Genomic DNA, 15326 nt, shown 5'->3' with positions numbered 1-15326 from the left:
CGATCAATGGTTTTACTTACCCTTCATAATCCTTTCGCACTCTGATTAGGGGGCCCTGATTAGAGACTTTCTAGAAATCCATCCTTATAATTAATAATGAATGGTGTTGTTGTGCTTAGTTTAACATGATCATTAAAGTTTGTTTTTAATTTTTTCTACTTTCAGAACTACAAAAAGATAACCATAAAGTAATGTAACGGGATTTGATTTTCTGGTCTCAATTTGATATAATACACAGACAAATTTATGTTACTGACTCAACTACAACACTACAATGGTTTAGTGATTTAACTTTGATTGAAGAAATTTGGTAGCGTAAATTGGATGTTTTTACATCTTTAATAAACATAACTAGAGCGAAACATATCATGGAATCCACAAGTGAGTTTGATGATGATGATGATGATGATAAAAATAAAGATTGTTTTGATGATGGTGAATTCAAACCAATGGTGGATATTGATCCTGGAGAAGTCTCCGATGATTATAATAAAATTGAACAAGATGACATCTCAAATGTGAAATGCACATCCGTGAGTTCCATTTTGAATTTTATGACATTAGAAATTTCAATCAGTTTTTTACAGTTTTTTGCATGATCTAATGTTTATTTTGGAGACTCTTTTTAACTCTAAAATTGTTCATACCAAAACTTATAATTTGGTATTAATGGCCTTTTTATATTTTGACCCTTAATACACCCCGTGTCTCGCAGCCCCGGTGGAACTTTTCTATCGAAATTCCAAAATGGGGATGTAAATTCTATTGTTTCAAGCTAGAAAGTCCACTGGAGTGGATTTGAAGTGCAGTTTTTTACATGGAATTTCAAATGGGGATAAAATGAAAGTCATTCCCAGCGAGGCTGAAGTTGTAGGGTATTATTCCCACTGGGGATAATTTTTTTTCAAATTTCCAGTGGTGCGGGGGGAGGGGTCCCAGCGGATCTTCGTTTGCTTTATAAAACTGTTCTAGTAAAGAGAAGTTTTTGGATTCTTTTAAAAGTAAAATGTAAAAAAAAATCAGAAGTCTATAAAATGAGACCCAGAATTTGTAACATTTACAGCATTGTCTCTACTGGATTGGCTTTTTTACCATTTTCCTTTTAATGTACATTGTTTTTAATCTCTTTATAGATGGATACTTTTAAGATCGTGCTAAAATCAATCAAACACAATCCTGTCAAATTTGCAACTAATGGTATCACCGATAAAATACATCTTCCAAGTCTCAATATTAAAGGCTTTGGGCCAATTTCTCTACCATTGTGCGAGTCACAAGGTCGTGAGATTATCGACCAATTTGAAAGGAATTCAATTGATTCTTCTGTCAAGATAAAGTAAGATCTGTTATTCTTCATTTTGTATAAATATTTCTTAAAACCAACTCCAAGTTTTCACACCTTGTCCCCAAACATGTTAAAAACCAGTTTGAGGTGCCTTTAGCCCTTTTATTTTTGAAACTCACAAAAAAAGCTTTCACATCATAAACAACTTTCCACATCTAAGGCTATATGTTCTTTTTTCCTCAGGAACATTTTGGAATTTTATCCAGACGATTTCACAATCACGAATCCAAAGTTTCATCGCATATTGCAATCTATACGTCAACAAGTTAAAAGTGAAATGTTTGTAAATCTACATGTGAATCTTACTTTGAAGAAACTTGTTATTTGTGGGAAAGGAAGTCGATTTGTAACAAGTTCAAATATTGGTGAGGAAGAGTTTGTCACGATAATTGTCCAGCTACCATCTTTATTCACTGGAAACAAACTAACAGTTAGCATTGGTGATGAAACGGAAATAGTTGCTTTTGATGGAAAAGAAGCACATTGTGAAATCATTTATTCTGCATTTTACTCGAACTGCAATTACGAAATGACTCCATTGGAGTCTGGATATCGAGTGGCTCTCATTTACAAACTGAAACTAAACGATTCAAAAGAAATGATCAAACCACTGGAAGAAAGCATTAGAATAAGGAAAGAAGTTACGACGGCATTATCAGAGGTAAGCTATGTATCCTTAACAATATTGTAATAGCCGATATTAACCAATTCAAAACTTATAATTTAATTTCTTATACTCGACTAGGCATACATACAATATACATAACATAAAATATTTCACTTTCAGTTTCATTGATTAAACGTTTTTTTATAAGAACATCCAAATTTTTTGAAGCCTTAAGATGTGAACCTTTGAGTATTAAGCCTAAAAATGTTCTTAATATTTTCTTAACATTTTGACCATGAAAGCCTTATCTTCTCTTATATAGTTTTTTCTCGTAAAAAAACACGTGTAGTCAAACTTAATTTGATTATGAAATTACTCAAGTCTTGAAATAGCCTTGACAAAACGTTTTACAATATTATGCTTGCCATTGCACATCGATAACATACCGTCGTCTCCTTGATTAGGTCTTTCATTTGCACAAAATCTATTATAAAATCAAAACATACAATAATTGTTATGTATTTTTGCAACAGATCTACAGAAATCGGAAAAAACGGTTTGCACTTTTGCTAGAAGAGAAGTATAATTGGAAGTCCCTCAAGAGTGGTGTCAAAAAGTTAAAAAGTCAAGATCAAGCAATAGGAGATTATCTGGAATATGCGAACAAATCTTTACCTCTGCATGAACAATGGTCCTTTTATTTGGTAGATTACCAGACATCAGCTGATGGACTTTCCGAGTGTATGTATTTTTATTTTGTTTTTAAGACAGGCCTTAAATCTTACAGTTTTAACTATTATGTTTCCTACCTAAGAGCATGTTTTGATATAATTTCATGCTTTTTAACGTTGGCTAAAATTTCGCCTGGTTTCACGAACAGTTTCAGCACCACTGAAAATGTTCTTTGTTTTCATCCTCATTTGAAATTTTATGGAAAGAATTGCATTCAAAAACCATTCCCACTGGGTTTTTTGAACTGGGAACAATAAAATTTATATCCCTAATGGAATTTCAGTAACAATTCTCATCCCCACTTTGGGAATGAGCTGGGGCTGTGAGACAGAGGTGTATGTCGATAATTCTTTCTTAATTCAATCTTTTTCTATAATTTCAGGTTCCAAAGATGATATAAGTCTTCAAAAGGGCATCAAAATGGATGGCTCGATGAAATCTGTTGATTTTCTCGGCCTCTCCCTTGATAAGAACGAAGATATTATTGCTATATCGGAAATTCAAAAATACAAACAGAAAAATGACAAAGAAAAAGAAAAAGCAAGAAGAAAATTGAGGTTCCTTATTTTAGCAATTCCTTCGATTCGCCAATTCGAATATTTTTGTAGTTCGAAATTCCCAACGCAATGTCTTCAATATATGGCTGATAAAGTTGATCATACATCTCCACAGTTTAAAGTTTACTTAAAAGACCTTTTCAAAAGGTACAAGTCTTTCAACGAAAGTAACAGCAAATTACTTGTTAACCTAATAATCAAACCTGAAGACCCGGAAATTGTACTTTGGTACATTGAGAAGGTGATGGCTCGTAAATTCAATTATTCAGAAAAAGTGCATGGTATTCCGGATATAGCTGAAGTGGATATTGCAAAAATCTTCAAATCTGTTCCGTGGGAACAAATCAAAGAAGCTGTTGAAAATGTTATTGAGAATGTTGAATTCTGGCAGTATGAAAAATGGATGATGGTATTTTATCACTCGGGAATCATCGATGTTGCTCATAGAGTTGTCTATTCGAGTTTACAAGAGATAAAGTCGCGTAAAAGAGCAAAACGATACATGCGACCTTTATGGCAGGAGATTATTGAAAGTCTTCACAAACATGATAATTTATCGGAACGTTGGTTAGATGAAATTACAACATGTGATTATATTGTAAATGATATTGAATTAAACGTACTGTTACTGAACAAGTTGTTGTTTGATAAACCGTCATATTTTTTGTTACACCTTAACCGATTCGTTGATGATATCATCAGTATAGACCAGGAAGAGGACATGAGAGGATTTTATCCCGAAGAAATAACCGAAATGATTGTCTCTGTTGTGAGACACACTTTCCATAATTATGACTTCTTCAAAGAACCATCGGAAAAACTTTTCGATTACATTGTCTCTGGCTCAATTGTATTGGATATTTTGTTACAACTTTCAAATGAGAACGATACAGAGGGCTTCAAAATGATATTTGATCGCTATATCGACCAATTACTTTATTGCACTCATTTAGTAAAAGATAGAGTTACTTTAGCCCAAATTCTATTACGTTGCAATATTACAAATATGAATTCAAATATTGAAAGATTTCTTGAAGTTTGTCGAACAATTGGTGATCTTAACACGTTATGCATGATTATTGAAGATATTTTAAAAAACAAAGACAAAATAGACAATAAAAAAAGAAGTTTCGAAATGGTTAATGGACTTCTTGAGATATTTGTCACTAATTTCAATATGGATTTTAACTTTGAAAAAGTGGTAAACTTGGTGATTACCCTATTTTCAGAAGGAGACTTGTTTGCATCTAAGCTCGATGAATTTTTTTCAAATGAATTTTTTTTAGACCAACTGCGGAGGAGATTTTGTCGAGTCATCAATGGCGTCACGAAAAAGGAGTTTCCTAAATGTGAAAGTTCTAAGAAATTACTTAGACTTTTGTTAAGCATTTTAGGAGAAGAACTTTTTTATTATGATAGTTATATAACGGATCGCTATCATCTACATTTTGTCAGGAAATTATTTAAAGATCGTTATTTTGAAGATATTGTTCTTGAGTTTATTTCATCGGAGAAATTCAAATATAGCAATCATGAGCCATTTCCAGCATATAAGAGGCGAAGCTATATTGAGATTTTAATCGATGATTTTAAAATAGAATTTTCAAAGAATGATTTATACGGTGAACTTTTATTAGTTCGATACAATAACTTAAGAACATTAAAAGAGAGAGGATGTCCTAAATTTACATGGAAGCAATCAGACGCACACATCTATGGTCATCCTGCAATCGAAAGATTTCTCAGGAGTGAAGAAGTTACTTTAGTTTATCGAAATTTTAATGATATTGACCAAGCAGTAGAATGGTTAATGATTCATTCACATTGGAACGAAGATCATGATTTTACTGGCATTGTTAGAGGACATGAAGGAGAAATAGAATTGATTTTACAAAAAGGGAGAGACCTTCATGAAAGGATGATTGTGAAATACACTTCTTTTATGGATGAAATGAAAGAGCTTGAAACACGGTTAAAAAGATTTCCAAAGATATACTCGAAAATGGGAGCTTTGAAAAGAACCTCTCCATCATCGAACAAAAATGACATTGTTCCTGCTAAAAAGGCTCATTTGGACGTTGTTAATTAGAACCCATGTGGATAATTTTTCTAGTTAAGGGCTCTAGACATACCCAATTTTTCAATTTTACACCAACTTAAATGGCAATTTCTGCATTTTCAAAAGATTATTACATAACTTTTTTTTATGTCCTGTCCTTTCCAGAATTTAAAAATCGAAAAATTGAAATGAAAAAATTAAATGAAGAAGAAAACGAAGAGTTTTTCAAAGAAGAGTATTTCACCTTTCAAAGCCCTAATCTCGGTAAAAATCAAACATTTTGAAATTTTTTTTGGTTCAGGTGATGTATCTATTTAGTATTACCTCTAAAATCTCCAAAAAATCTAATTTTTGGGAATTTTCTCCACTAAATTTCCATACGAAAACAGCTATAACTTAGGATGTAGCCAAATAGAAAATCTTTCCGAAAAAATCTAAATAAAGAGATTATTTTTCATTAACTTAAAAAAAGTTTGAAGCAATAAAATGACTTCCCCAAGGAGGCTTTTTTTTGTAAAAAGTATATGAATAGCGTCGTTATGACGTTTTATTAAGGTCCATGCCACACTTATTCCTTAATTACTCATGATGTAATTACTTAAATTCATTTTTCAAAAGCAGTTTGTTCCTAAACATGTCAAAGAAGCGAAAACATAGGGTTTTATCTTCAAATTCTGAAATTGATTTTTCACTATGACCAGAGCCCTTAAACCTTTTTTATATAGGGGACACTAATAAACTAGATTTACGAGGCAATTGCCCAAGTCCAAACTCGGGAAAAGTCGTAGTTTCAAAATTTTGAGGAATTGATTTTTAGAAGCACTGATTTTATGTATTTTATGTAACAGTATATTTCTTAAATATAATAAATTGATTGACAGTCAGTTTAAAGTATTTGTTGTCGATAATTTGCTATTGACCGACAATAAAACTTACTGACAGTTGAGCATGAGCCTAACAATGTTTTTCAACCTAGTAGTTATTAACCCTGATGTAACTTTTCCACATTAATGGTCAAAATAATTCCTACGGCACCTGCAATCTATTTTCTTCACAATATTTAGTAGTAGACTTTTGCTTGTTCTGTTTTATTTATTGGAACTCATTCTGACGAGAGCTGATAGTTTAGCTATTTTCATTGTTTTCGGTGGTGGAAGTGGAAGATTACTAGTTGAAAGTCGTTAACGATTCTCCCAATGATAGAGAAATTCTTTCACGCTTTATACGTGTATTTTTATAAAAACATCCAAAATTTTTGAAGGCTAGGGACGTTCTTTACTTTTGAAGTTTTAAGCCTAAAAATGTTCTTAACATGTTCCTATTTTTGAGTATTTTTATCAATTCTCCTAAAAAATTCGTGTTTTAGAGTAAACAAAACCTTAAAATGTTCTTAAAATGTTCTTAGCATTTTGGCCATCGAAGCCATATGTTCTTATATAGTTTGTTCTTATACAAGACAAAACGTGTATATGTTCAACGTTTCAGGAAAATCTTATTTCTCATTTTAGAAGAGCTGTAAACAGAGAAAACAAATAAACTAAATATATGCCTTGTACTAGCAAGTATGGATTCTGACAGCAGTGATAGTGAAAATGAGAATGATGCCAATTCTATCTATACCAGCTCTTGCGGAAGTGACTTTAGCAATATAGAAGATGATTTTCGGTTAATGGACAGTGATACCATCTCAGAGGGAGATGGCGATGATGATTTTCGACCAATGAAAGATCAAGATTATGATGATAATTATGAAAAAGATCAAGAAAAAATTCAGACCGTAAAATCTATCTCTGTAAGTTTGTTTATGTTTCTTATTCCTTTTTGTCTCTTCTTCTAGCACTAAAGATATCATAAACTTTATTTTAATACCCGGTCAACGGGTGCGCAATATTTCTCAGTACAGCCGTTCTGACGTTCACACTTACTTGTTTCGGAACCGTTTCATTTCGGAGCGAAACGGAACCGTGACGTCTGAACATTGTCTTATTGAATAAACTAATAATTAGGTGAATTTAGGAATGAAATTTTAGAATGTGATACTGCCAGAATTTTTTTCATTTTATGATTCAGAATGGGCTATCCCCCATTGTACCCCTTATGTTGAGAACGTGTGACGTCTAAGGTGTTCTGGAAAATAAAGTGGAAAATCTAGGGTGGTCAGTAAAATGAGGTTGAAAATCCAGAGTGGTCAATAAAAAATAACCAGGGGTTCTGAAAGGGGTTCTGAAAAATTTTAAAAATCCAAGGGGTCAACTATCCAGGAAAATGCCTGGAATTCCAGGAATTTTTTCTGGAATAGCCCAATATATTCAATTCAAATACATTGAATTTAAGGTAATTATTTGTTCTCACTTCTTATCATTTCAGATGGTTGAGCTGCAAAGTCTGTTACAAACCATCAAGCACGAGCCTGTCAAATGGACAGCTAACGCTGATATTGTGGATAAAATACATCTTCCCTTACTTGATATTAAAGGTTTTGGACCAATTTCTTTACCATTGTGTGAGCCACAAGGTCATGCGATTATCGACCATTTTAAAAGAGAATCGTTTCATTCCCAGGAACGGATACAGTAGAATTTCAACCTGAAGAATTTGAAATCAAAAACTCAAAATTTTGCAATACACTAGAGCCTTGTTATTTGTGGGAAAGGAAGTCGCGATGTGTAACAAGTTCAGATAATGGTGAGGAAGAGTTTGTCACGATAATTGTCCATCTTTATTCACTGGAAACAAACTAACAGTTAGCCTTGGTGATGAAACTGAAATAGTTGCTTTTGATCGAAAAGAAACACATTGTGAAATCATTTATTCTGCATTTTACTCGAACTGCAATTACGAAATGACTCCATTGGAGTCTGGTTATCGAGTTTTACTTGTCTACAAATTAACAAGTAATGATTCCACATAATTTCTTCAACGTCTTGAAAGAAGCAGAATAATGAAACAAACAATGGCGACTGCATTATCTAAGGTAAGATTCACTTTTACTTTGCCACATCCCCTCCCTAACTAAACTTCTATCGTGTTCTATCGCTACAAACATTAAACATAAACCCATTTCTCATTAGCTTAATAAACATAGCAAGCTCCAGCATTTAGTAAAAACATTGATTTTTCAAAAACGCGACCACTTTCAAGTATTCGCGCACGCAACTTTATCACTATGAGACTCTAGGTAAAGCATGGCAGTATTCTAAAAAGTACCAATAATAAGGTCAAAAGAGATTAATAACAATAATCTTTATAATCATAGATCAGTAAAAGTCGCAAAACGCATTTTGGAATTCTATTGGGAAGGAAATCATTGCCCAGAGACCCTCAAGACTGGCATGGATTCATTGCTGGAAGGTCGAGACAAAGCAATAGGAAGTTATTTGGAATCAGCTAATAGTATTTTGCCAGTTGACAAAAGATTTACATTTTACGTGGTTAGATATGTTGAAAAGCCCATTTCTGAGATTAACGGTATGGTATGCTTCTTTTAATGTTTGTTGGGTCGGTTTTTTTATCTTCCAAAATCACTGTAAGGGTTTTACAAAAACAATAAAATGGGTTGGGATTTTCTCATTTTTCGTTTTTTTTTAATGGTACGAAAACCATTAAAAAATTAAAACAAAATCAGACATTCTTAAACCCGACAACTCCCTCGGAGTTTGATAACATTTTGTTTTGCTTTTATTTTGAAAGCATCACCAGTGCTATGTAGCAAGTGTTTTACTTTTGTTATATGTAACACGTTTTTGATAGATGTTTTGTCGTGGAAAAATTCATCGGCTTGAAAGAATTCCTGGTCAAAAATATCGTTCATCACGTGATTTTTAATCACTTTTTGTCGACGAATTTTCTACCGATAAGCTCTGCTTTGTTAAAAAGATACTGTATAAATTTCAACCACGACTTTAAAATCAAGAAATCCAGTCATTAATTCCTGCTTCCTTCGTCTCTTGGACCTACCCCGGTGGGGTGGAGGTCCTATAAATTAACCTGTGTTAGTCCGTCCGTCCGTTCGTTCGTCTGTTACCAACTTTTCTCAGGATTGAATCATAGGAATCTTTTTTGGATCACATCAATGTCTTAGTCAAATTACTCATTTTTTTTATGAGATAGATGCTTTTTTTGCTGACGAGGGCTTACTTTTGAAGAAATGTGTGTCTAGACATGAAATTTTGGTTGCTTGGCGTGTTTTTATAGAAAAACTGGCCAAATTCGATATTTTTTTATAAGCACATTATCGATTACTTAGGTATTAGCTTTTCTCGAGATTGGTTCTTTCATTCTTTATGATTTTTTGCACAAAGATGCATAACTATAAACCCTCGAATGTGACGGAGCCCGATTTTCGAAAGAAAATGTTTTTGGGAAATTTGGGCCAAAAACAGCTAAAAAAACGGTTTTTTTGGACTTTGAAAAATTGGATCGTTAATTTTTTCAGATTTTTTGCATGAAAATAGGTAAAAGATGGCTCAAGCAGATTTTTGCAAAAAAAATTTGTTGGCTCAAAAACGCATGTTTATCTATAAGAATCACTATTAATAAGCATACATCAATGTTCTTAGTCAAATTACTCAATTCTTTGATGAGATAGATGTTTTTTTGCTCACGAAGTCTTGAATATGAAAGAATATTTCACGATCATGAAATTTTGGTTTCTAAATGTTTTTTTTTATAAGAAACAAACGACTAATTTTAATAGCTCGTCACTATTTGTGTTCTGAATGATTTTTTAACGGTCATGCTCACGTATATATCAATTATTGGTCGCCTACGGGAGACCCTTAAATTCGGTACTCTCTCGAGAATAAGACCAAAAAGTTGAAAGTTTGGTCGCCCGATTAGCATTCAGGTTGAAAATTCAGGAAATCGGGATACGGTCTGCAGCCGTTTTATCTCTGTTATATTACGCCACGCAAACTTATCAGATAGTATTTGCGGTGTATAGATTCTAATTAGCTCCGTAGTAGTTAGCGCACTTGTTTTATGAAATCTAAATAACGGAGATAATTAAAAGCCTCGTGAAAGTTATCGAAAGTTTCTACTGCAAGTGCAAACAGCAGATAAAAATTCTTGATGTATATAGATTTTAAAATTGAAATTGAAATTTATAGTTCTTCATTGATATTAATCCATTCAAACTACCACACTCGTGATGCTGTTGAAAACAAACCTCCTTTCACTAGAATCACTTTTGAGGTTTAAACATTTGGTTTTGGAAGGCAGGTTTGTGTTGACAAGAAAAATAACATAGTTATAGATAAGAAGAAGTTTATTATTGTTTCAATTACTCAAAATCTATGATAACAGTTGATAGCATGTCCCAACCAAGATCACTCACTGCATATGGCAACCTAACCAATGTATTAATTGCCAGATCAAGTTACTGTATACCATGAATCACAATTACTCTAAGGTCCCGAATAGTAGGGGGGGTCTGAATAAAAGGGGGGGTCCGAAATTTTTGCAAAATATAATAAACGGGGGGGTCTGAATAAACGGGGGGGGGTCTGAAAATATTTAGGTAAATAAAGGCTAAAATCAGGCTATTTAGAGCAAAATAAGGGTCCTTCTCTTTGGCAGCTGATAATATTCTTAAAAACTAATAAACGGGGGGTCCTAATAAGAACGGGGGGGGTCCGAAATATTTTCGAAAATTAATAAGCGGGGGGGGACGTCTATTCGGGACCTTAGAGTACTAGCAGATTTGAAGTGAAGCAAAAGAACATTTATCACCTAAACGCTATAAAGCAAGATTTGATTGATGATTCACCGTTCCAAGACAAGTAATTTTGTGTAACCATTGCAAGTATTGCTAGTTTATTTCTTTTATTTCAGGCTCACTTTTTGGGCCATTTCAAGATATTGTCCAGTTGTCAACTGCAATTATTAGAGTCTATGCTTGGCTGAAAAACTGTCTCCCCACTGGCATCTAGTAAAAAATGAGAGTGACGTTACGTATCCTTTCTCTGGAATGGCCCTTTTGATTATTATTGTTGTTCCCCTTGCATCCATTGAAACATGGAGTTATCAAGATATTTGCTGGAGTTTTAATTACACAACGTGACATTGCACCTACATTAAAAGAAGAAATTTTGGTGGGAATTTAAATTTTTAGGACCCTCCCAGCGCTCCAGAAACGTCCGGAAGCGTCCAGAGCAAAAAGTGCCGTTTTTCTCGTATTTCGGCAATTGATCTGCACCGGAACTCTGGAGCTGTGTTAAGAATCACTTTGCTCCGGGAAGAGCTCCGAAACTTTCCAGAGATAAAAATAGTGTTTTTTTAGCTGCTCTGTAAAACTCCGGAAGTTTCCGGAGTGCCGGGAGGGTCCTTTTAATTTGGTGGATTGGGCCAAAATCATCCAAATGTAACTTTTACTGCCATTCGACGCCAAATTTAGATTATTGTTTTCTCCCCCAAATGTTATCTATTTTAAAGCAAATAAATTCCCGTCAAATTTAATTTTTCAAGCTAGCAGCCATATTAAATTCCCTCCAAAATTTTTGGACCTACCCCGGTGGGGTAGAGGTCCTATAAATTAACCGATGTCCGTCCGTCCGTTCGTCCGTTCGTCCGTCTGTTACCAGCTTTTCTCAGGATTGGCTCATTAGTTTTTTCTGATTTTTGGCACAATGATGTAAAATAGCAATGCCCAGAATGTGACGGAGCCCGATTTCGGAAAAAAATTTCTTTCCGGCCGAAAATGCCGGAAATATGCCGGAAAAACTGGTTTTTTGGCATTTTCTCGAGATTTTATCATTAGTTTTTTCTGATTTTTTGCTCAAAGATGCGTATTAACAATGCCCAAAACATGGCCGAGTCCGATTTTTGAGAAAAATTCTTTTCCGGCCGAAAATGCCGGAAATATGCCGGTAATCGCCGTTTTTATTTTCTGGATTTTCATTGGACTTTTTCCATATAATTGGTTGTTTTTTCATTCAAAAACATTATTAATAGCAATGCCCACCATCAAGCATGTTTAAATTTTCAATAAAATTGATTTTTGAAGCCGGAACTTTCTAAAAATCGCCGGAACAGCCGATTTTCGCCGGAAAAACGGTATTTCTTGAATTTCTTGAGCTGTACTTTATATTTTTTCATGAAATTTTGCACACTGATGCAAAATGTCAATACCTAAATTGTGACGTAGCCCGATTTTCGAAAAGAATTTATTTCCGGCCGAAAATGCCGGAAATATGCCGGAAAACTGTTTTTTGGGCATTTTCTCGAGATTTTATCATTATTTTTTTCTGATTTTTTGCTCAAACATGCGTATTAACAATGCCCAAAATATGGCCGAGTCCGATTTTTATGAAAAATTTTTTTCCGGCCGAAAATGCCTGAAATATGCTGGAAACGCCGTTTTTCTAGATTTTCATTGGACTTTTTCCTTACAATTGGTTGTTTTTTCATTCAAAAACATTATTAATAGCAATGCCCACCATCAAGCATGTTTAAATTTTTTATAAAATTGATTTTGAAGCCGGAACTATTTTAAAAGTCGCCGGAACAACCTATTTTCGCCGGGAAAACGGTATTTCTTGAATTTCTCGAGCTGTACTTTATATATTTTTATGAAATTTTGCACACTGATGCAATATGACAATACCTAAAATGTGACGGAGCCCGATTTTCGAAAACCATTTTTCTCCGTCCGAAAATGCCGGAAATATGCCGGAACAACCGGTTTTTTGACTTTTTCTCGAATTTTCATTTTTAGTTTTTTCTGATTTTTTGCAGAAAGATGCGTATTCGCAATGCTCAAAAAATGGCCGAGTTCGATTTTTGAGGAAAAATTTTTTCCGGTTGAAAAGGCTGGAAATCGCCGTTTTGCAGATTTTCATTTGATTTTTTCCTTATATTTATATGTTTTTCACACAAAAACATTATTGATAACAATGCTCACCATCAAGCATGATTCAATTGTCAATAAAACTGATTTTTGCAACCAGAACTTCCTATTTATTTTTTCCCTACAACCCTTCCCTCTCCCCATCAACAATCAATGATGAATTTATTGTGTTGTGTATTTTCGCTAAACGCTATATTTTCTGACTGATTTTTTTCATTTTTCTTTTCGCATTGCTATCTAACTTTCATCATCAGGTAGGTCCATTCAGCATGTTGCTTGTTACTTTTGTTAAGATTATTTCAACTGTATTATTAGATTGGTACTATAATAATTTATTGAAATTTTCTAGCAACAATTTTTTATTGGACAAACAAGAAACATTCATTGATATAAGTTAAACATGATATGATTAAGGGACTGTCTTCAAACTCAAACCCTATAACTTGAATGTGTCCTTAACTCAAACGGTTTTTTTATCTCTTCAGAAAAAATTTAGGGTATTTTCACCTATACTTATCCCTAATGTCAGTTTGAAAAAATTATAACTTTCTGAAAACCTTTAAGATTTTAGGGAATACAAAAATAATATTAAATTACATATTTGTTTCTGAAGAATATTTTTCAGGCTGATTCCAATCTCATTTTATCTTTTCTAACATTAACTTAAAATCAACTTCAGTCATTTTGACATTAATGCGAGTCAAAAGCACGTTGCTTTTTAAGGATTTTGCACATTCGCAAATCACGTGTTACACTGTTAAGCTTTTCGTCTTTTACTTTTTTCAAACATTTAAGCTCTTTAAAAAGCTATTCCATTTAGGCGACCTTCCAGCGCAGCTGGTTTATATGTGTTAAATTCATAACCAGGTAGGTCCATAAAAGTATCATTTGTTTTAATTATACTTTTTATTAAACTCATTGAAAGTTTTTAATTTAATTCATTTTCAGAGTATTCGAAGGATCAAATTTATCTTCAAAGAGGAATGGAGATGGCCGGTGCAATGACTTTTATGGCATATGTCTTGACCTTAATAAAGATGTAATTGAATCGGCAAATATCGAGAAATTATCCGGGAAAAAGAAAAATGAGAAAAATAATGAAGAAGTGAAGGAAAATTTCGTTATTTTAGCAATACCAATCTTTTTATTGCTCAGAATCACCGACTCAATGTCGTCAATATTTATTTGGTAATGTTTATCCTACATCAACGCAATTCAAAGTTTATTTAAAAGAACTTTTTGAAAAGTTTCTTCCGAAGTCTTTCAGACTGCTGTAGTGGATTACTGATTGACTTAAAGGCTCTGACCATAGTGAATTTTTCATAATTGCCGTGTTTAAAATGTGTTTTCTGACTGATGTAACCAACAAAACTATGGCATGTTATACATTTTCTGTTAGACAAACTATTCCTGAATCTGAAAATTCAAAAATTGCATTGAAAAAATTTGATGAAGAAGAAAATGAAGACTTTTGCGAGGAAGAGTATTTCAACTTTGAAGAGCTTAGTTTCGGCGAAGAAAAAACATTTTGAAAAAATTTTCGCAGTAGATGGTATATCTTTTACCGAACAATTGTTAAAGGACTCTCAAATGACTTCAAAAGTCATTAGTATATCATTAATAAAATCAATTATTTCATACGCAACATTATATACATTTTAATACATATTTCATTACGTCATCGTCCCTTGAGACTCTTTTCGCCCATAGTCACATTTTCTGTTTTGTCACTCTCACTTCAGTTACACGAGAGCTTTTAGAGAAATAAGACGTATGGTGTTGAGACATGATTTTGAGTTTGACATTTTGACATCATTTTACTTTGAATTTCAATTCGCATTCGAAATACATTTTCATGGCAGTTTTTACACAGTGACTACACTTGGGCAATCTGGTAAGCATTATTCTAGTTATTTGACATTTATAAATTCAGAAAATTTACAAAAATATTTATTTAAAACTTAGATTTTCATTTACTTTATTCATTTCATTGGACTTTCATTGCACTCACGCACGTTCGTGCTCAGGCTCTCTGGCTCGTTTAGTCCTTTTCCTTTTCATTGGCCTTGCCTTGTTTTCATTTTGGCTCAGTTCAGTTCATTTTCTGGCCTTCATTTTTCATTTGCATTGCACGTTCGTGCCCTGGTTTCATGGTCTTCTCAGCTGTGCACTCGTTTCGC

General features: G+C 33.4%; 2 protein-coding genes across 3 annotated transcripts in view; one reads left to right on the top strand and one right to left on the bottom strand.

The window, feature by feature from the left end:
* LOC136800623 (dosage compensation protein dpy-30-like) overlaps positions 1-15326 on the bottom strand; it is a 154427-nt gene that overhangs the window by 117394 nt on the left and 21707 nt on the right. The window lies entirely within an intron of this gene.
* On the top strand, positions 164-5356 carry LOC136800616 (uncharacterized). The gene is made up of 5 exons (XM_067057262.1): positions 164-533; positions 1134-1336; positions 1529-2006; positions 2486-2693; positions 3067-5356. Exons 1-5 carry the CDS (start codon positions 369-371, stop codon positions 5328-5330), a joined length of 3318 nt encoding a protein of 1105 aa, XP_066913363.1. The 5' UTR covers positions 164-368; the 3' UTR covers positions 5331-5356.

Source organism: Clytia hemisphaerica, unplaced genomic scaffold (assembly GCF_902728285.1).
Source record: "Clytia hemisphaerica strain Z4C2 unplaced genomic scaffold, Clytia hemisphaerica genome assembly, whole genome shotgun sequence".
Classification (NCBI taxonomy): Eukaryota; Metazoa; Cnidaria; class Hydrozoa; order Leptothecata; family Clytiidae; genus Clytia; species Clytia hemisphaerica.
The sequence above is the reverse complement of the archived record's forward strand: the minus strand, read 5'-3'. Positions and strand labels throughout refer to the sequence as shown.

What these genes read in the sequence shown, in the direction of transcription:
- LOC136800616 (XM_067057262.1), top strand. Translation starts at nt 369, where the DNA reads ATGGAATCCACAAGTGAGTTTGATGATGATGATGATGATGATAAAAAT. An exon ending in CAAATGTGAAATGCACATCC is followed by an intron (nt 534 to 1,133) that starts GTGAGTTCCATT and finishes ATCTCTTTATAG; the next exon opens with ATGGATACTTTTAAGATCGT. An exon ending in AGCTGATGGACTTTCCGAGT is followed by an intron (nt 2,694 to 3,066) that starts GTATGTATTTTT and finishes CTATAATTTCAG; the next exon opens with GTTCCAAAGATGATATAAGT.